The sequence below is a fragment of the Austrofundulus limnaeus genome, unplaced genomic scaffold (genome assembly GCF_001266775.1).
Source record: "Austrofundulus limnaeus strain Quisiro unplaced genomic scaffold, Austrofundulus_limnaeus-1.0 Scaffold42, whole genome shotgun sequence".
Taxonomy (NCBI): domain Eukaryota; kingdom Metazoa; phylum Chordata; class Actinopteri; order Cyprinodontiformes; family Rivulidae; genus Austrofundulus; species Austrofundulus limnaeus.
Window position 1 is genome coordinate 2,181,834 of NW_013952444.1, and position 5,684 is coordinate 2,187,517.

Here is a 5,684-nt window from a genome sequence, read left to right on the forward strand (position 1 = left end):
TTATGGAACTGATGCAATTCTCAATATTGGCCAGTAGGGGGACATGTTTGACCGTGTTGGACATTAAGCGGTCAAAATTCTTTGAACAGAAGAAGAAGTCGGAGAAACGTTTTGCGGTCTGACGCAGTTAGCTGGAGTCTGTTGTATGAATTAGCGCTACATATCATGATGTAATGGTTATCTGTTGCGGACTTTGGATGTTTCTGTCCAGTACGACCACTCCTCCCTTCAAGGTCGGTACTTTAAACGCAGGAAACATAAATTAGAGAAGTTCTGTTCCGACCTGCTGAGCTGAAAGTGCTTTTCTGTTGTATTTTTTAGGGAATGAATCGGCCGCCAAAGAGCTACACTCCTGCCTAGCTTCCTCGATGTTCGTGTTTATTACGACAGGAAATAGTTAAAGTTGTAAACACACCAAACACAAACTGTGGATATATTTGCTGAACATGGCAAACGTGAATAAGTTCGTACAACTGTGTAATTATCTCCAAGACCCCTGCCATGTGGCGAGCTTTCAGAGACTATGCGGCGTGCAGGGGACATTTCCGGAGAAACGGASCGAGCCGGGCGACGGACCGCTGGATCCAGGCGGGCTGAGGAGGAGGGTCCCGCRCGGGGGACAGAGCTCGGGTGAAGGCGTGGGGAACGGGGATGCAGCCTCGCCGCAGAGTAACGGGATGCAGGAGGACAACAAGCCCGATGATGGCGCCGAGTCCACCAGAGCTAAACCCCTCCGGAGGAACTCCCTGACTGGGGATGTGGGTCAGGAGTTCCTGATCCACAACAAGCTCCTCTTCTACGTCTTCACGTTCGGAACTGAGCTGGGCAACGAGATGTTCTTCATCGTCTTCTTCCCGTTCCTCTTCTGGAATGTGGACGCCCTGGTCAGCAGGAGGCTCATCGTGGTCTGGGCCTGGAACTTGTTCGTGGGACAGTCCACCAAGGACATGGTCCGCTGGTCCCGGCCGGCCTCCCCTCCTGTGGTGAAGGTGGAGGTCTTCTACAACTCGGAGTACAGCATGCCCTCCACACACGCCATGACGGGGACAGCCATACCTTTCTGCCTCTTCATGCTGACTTACGGGCGGTGGCAGGTGAGCCTGTTGACGCTGAGCTGCTGACATGCACAACTGTCAAAAATTATAACAAGTGAAGCTTATTGTTTTTATTTTAGGAGGRTCATTGGTTGGGAAACATAGTGAAATGTCTTGTACAGGTGCAGGACTGTGCAGACACCTTTAAAGGGGCTCAAAAAAATTTAAGGGAAATATAAAAAAAGTAAAATAAACTAAAATTAATAGCATGAGCTGCTCAGTTTTGTCTCATCAGATCACTGCACCACTGATTCAAAGAAATGTTCTTTCTCAATAATATTTTGTGAGACAAGGTGACGTCAGTCCGACTTCACAATTTCTAGTTCCGCTGCAGCTGGAATACAGCAGAACACGAATAAATGCACATGTTGGCGTATTTATCRAGGCCTAAAAGCTGCAAATCTACAGGATCATCAGTCAGCATTTGTGTGTTTGAGGCAGAATCGACTTTTAAAAAGTTCTGATGACTAAACACCAGGTGCTGTATTTACCGCAGATGTTTTATTTCTTTCTGAGCCAGTCAGAGAGATTGTTTGAATAAAATAACAGAAAAAAATCCAAGCTTTTCTTTGGTGCACAGCTGAATCTGAAGGTGAAGCTTGCTTGTTGCGGCAAGGAGGAGTAGCATTTTTGCTATTCTAACCCATTAATAGTTCTYTCTGAAATCCCTTTAAAGCTTTTCAACATTTTTTTTAGTTTTTGTAAGGGTGTCAAAGTAAAGATAAGAACCAGAGGAAGTCGTTTGACATCCTAGTTTTCAAAATAAAAGCCCCCATTAGTGTCTGGGAATGTTTAAAGGCAGAAACCGCACTGTTTTTGCCCACTGGTGGAACAAAGACTGTTAAAGGGGCTAAAAGAGAAAGCAGGGGGAAAAAAGCTTTCATGTGGTGAATGTAACAAAAGATGGAGAAAGTTTGATTGTTTTCTTGGAATTGAAAGTCTTTTTTCAATTCCTGGAAAGCTTATCTTTGTGTCCAGTCTTGTTCAAAGAACAGCTGAATAAAAACTTTGTGCAACAACAGGAACAACAGCTTGCAGCAGGGAGGTAAAAGCATCGTTGTCCTAATTAGCAAAAATCCAACGTGATAAAATCGGACGAGAAAGTTGGATTGATTTCTAGAAGACCTCTTGGGAATGTTGTAAAGTAACAAGGTGCTCGGAAAATAATTATCAAAATAAAATTAAAAATGTTCAAACTCTGTTTGGCGCCAGTGTGGACATGTTCTGTGTTTTCAAACTTAAAAAAATACACATTTGCACTCTTTTAAAAATAAAATTTTATAATGAAACTCTTAAATGTCTAAAAGCTTCACCCGTTTGACTTTTCTCCATCGCTGCTTCTTGTGAACACACACACTCATTCTGATACAGCCGCATCATTTTAAAGATCATCCAGGGGAGAGGTGGATGAAAGCAGAAGTTGTCCGAATTGGTGGTAAGGCCCGTGACAGATGCATAATTAGGGAAGCAAAAATAAAAAATAAAAAGAGGAACAGATACAGAAAAATGCAGTGTTTGGATGGAAAGAAAGAAATCGTGCAGAAAAACAAAGCTGAAGATTAAAAGCAGGGAGGAAGAGTTTAGCACCTGAAATGAGTTTAATATTCTGAACGACGACAGCTGTTCGGTCTGACTCGGTCACGTTGGTTTCAACAAGTTTCCTGCAGGGTTGATGCTGTAGTTAACAACGGTGAGGCTGGAGGAATTTGAATCACTCCGCCCACCTTCTTTGTCCACAGCAACAAATGCTTGTGAATTTTATGCAACTATTCACGTTTCCGGAACRATAAACCCAACTGAGTATTGATTTCTCAACAAGCCTTGAATKCATTCGTCTTTAAAACCAGAGCTTGCATCTTTACTGACACAAATTATTTACACAAGTTCTCCTSTTACCCTTTGGTCTGGATGCCATTCAGCAGATCCAGAGATGTTAATCACTTTAAACCTGCAGCGTTGTTATTGTCGGTATGCTGATGATAGCATTAGTTTTAATACTCTGCAGAGTCAAAGTCTGACTTTTCACCCAGTGACCTTTACATTGTTTCTGTCAGAGACCGTCATCAAACAAATATTTAAAGTTTACAGTCATTTTTAAAAGTTGAYGGATAAATCTGACCAAATACATAGATAAATTAAACACATCGCTACATCCTGTTCTCATTAATGGTRTAGTGGGTTTTTTTTTTAAGGTCCTGGTTGGTTATTGTCAGTAGAAAATAGAAAAATAACGACGTTCTGCTCCTCTAACTCATCATCTATATTTGTATTTGCAAAGACTTGGATTTCTTGAGACACGATGTGCTAACTTGTGTTATTCTCTGCAGTATCCTTTCTTCCTTGGCTTTTGTGTGGCTCTGAGCTGGAGCATCCTGGTCTGCGTGAGCCGAGTCTACATGGGAATGCACTCTGTCCTGGTAAGGAGATTAAACAATAACTTTTAAAAAAAGTAAATTGAAATTTTTGTACGATGATGCTGCTTTTGGACTTCATGGGATTTTTATATTGTAGTTCGTGTTTTAAAAGTTAGCTTGTTAAGAGGGTTGTTTTGCAGGAAGAATGATGAAAATGGAGGATGCTCGACTTACATTTTTTTTTGTCTGTATTTTACTCGTTATTTAAACATAATTTATGTGAACAGATAAATTTGTCCTTTTCAACACCAGAGTTTCTTGGTAAAGTGGATGCAACCAGAGACCATAAACAAATGAAAGCCACTAGATAAGATTGTGTGRCCTGAAAACTGATTTGAACAGATAGTGTTTACAGTCAGCAGCTCACATGATATTTGTCCTAATAACTACAGYGAATATATTAGACTTAAAGGTGTCAGAGCGCCTCCTTCAGGACAGGAAGTGGCACAGTTTTTGTTCTTTTATTGCATAAGTTGAAACTTTATTGATAAAACTAGTAAAACACAGCAGATATTTGTGACCATCATACCGAAATGAGGATTAAGTCAAATTTGGTCAAAATGACCTACCGGTAACTACATTTTCAGATTTGTGGCTTTAAAAGCTACATTTTGATACCTGGATCATTCTGATATCTAAAGCTTATCCAGAGATATGACTTAATTAGTCTTGTTGGTTACAATAATACATTAATATTTGATCTGAATCCTAATTTTATGTAAATTTATTGAGTGATTTTTGATGTCAATATAAAGAGGAAACCTCAAATATTTGTATATTAAGATTTCCCAGTTGGAAAGAAACAAAAACATTGCTAGCTCACGGAAAATTTAAAAATTTTAAGGCGTTTTTCCTCAAAATCATTTTTTTTTTTGCTACTGCTAAAAAAATGCTTCAAAAAATTGTTAGGATTATATTTTAGACAGTTCTTTCAAACGATACATTGATAAGGCACTAGTTCATTATATTTTGACAAAATGCAATTTTTGTACACTTTTAAATCAAAACCCTATCTGCCTGTTTCTCCACATTCCACYTTTGGACTTAATCCTYGTTTTGATGTGATGGGTCACACTGTGGCTTTACAGTGATATGTTTGTTTTTCAGGAGGTGATCACTGGCTTYCTGTACAGCCTCCTTGTTCTTGCCTTCTTTCACCCGCTGTTGGAGAGGATCGACACCTACTACATGACGGACCACTACGCGCCRCTCATGATCATCGTGTCACACGTGGGCCTGGGACTCGTGGCGTTCTCCCTGGATTCGTGGAGCACCTCTCGGGGCGACACGGCTCAGGCGCTGGGCACCGGTGCGGGCGCCGCCCTGGCCACCCACGTGAACTACCAGCTGGGGCTGCTGCTGGACCCAGCGCTGTCCTCGCTCCCTCTGACTGTACCCCCGCTCACCACAGGCCTGGTGCTGCGCTCGCTGCTGCGCTTCTTCATCGGCGTGGCCGCCCTCCTCGTCACAAGAACGGCCATGAAAGCGGTGACGGTTCCGTTCTTGTGCCGGTTGTTCGGGCTGCCCCTGGACGACGTGAGACGGGCGCGGCAGCACATGAAGGTGGAGCTGCCGTACCGTTACATCGTCTACAGCGTGATGGGCTTTGTCTGTGTCTGCTTTGTGCCTGCCATCTTCATGATCCTAAACCTCGCCTGAGTGTTTATGAGCAGACTGTTGTGTGACAAGGCGAAGGCTGACGGCATTTAAAAACATGCTGCTCATTTTAACACAAAATAACAAAACAAAAGGTTTTGCACAGAGTTGCCGAATTAAAGGATAATTGATGATATTTTAATATTCTCAAATTCCAAAGCACTAAAACTAAACAAAATAAAAACACACCTAAAGGGCTGTACTATGGAACAATTTCAACAAAGCTGAGCTTTCTTTCTGTTAGCTGGCTTAGTAAAACCTAAAACTGCTAAGATAAAGGATCCAGAGTCAGTGTTCTGGTAGGGTTTCACAAGTCATTTGATGCTTCTTCAGTTCAAAGTGCATTGAAATAGTTCAAGGCAACGAAACGCTCGCGCTGACACTTTATTCAAAAAAAGCTGTAAGTGTGCTTTAACTAGATTAAAACCATTGTTGCTACAAATAAGACAAGAATTGAACTCTATAGAAAGCTGCTGTTTAGTCATGACTATAGTTTTACACTTCTTCACTTGAAACCTGA

General features: G+C 41.8%; 1 protein-coding gene across 1 annotated transcript; it reads left to right on the top strand.

Moving 5' to 3' along the window:
* The first annotated feature begins 99 nt into the window (after nucleotides 1-99).
* On the top strand, nucleotides 100-5,371 carry LOC106516927 (sphingosine-1-phosphate phosphatase 1). Its single transcript, XM_014007540.1, has 4 exons — nucleotides 100-233; nucleotides 322-1,094; nucleotides 3,422-3,511; nucleotides 4,616-5,371. Exons 2-4 carry the CDS (start codon nucleotides 447-449, stop codon nucleotides 5,165-5,167), a joined length of 1,290 nt encoding a protein of 429 aa, XP_013862994.1. The 5' UTR covers nucleotides 100-233; nucleotides 322-446; the 3' UTR covers nucleotides 5,168-5,371.
* Nucleotides 5,372-5,684: the final 313 nt, after the last annotated feature.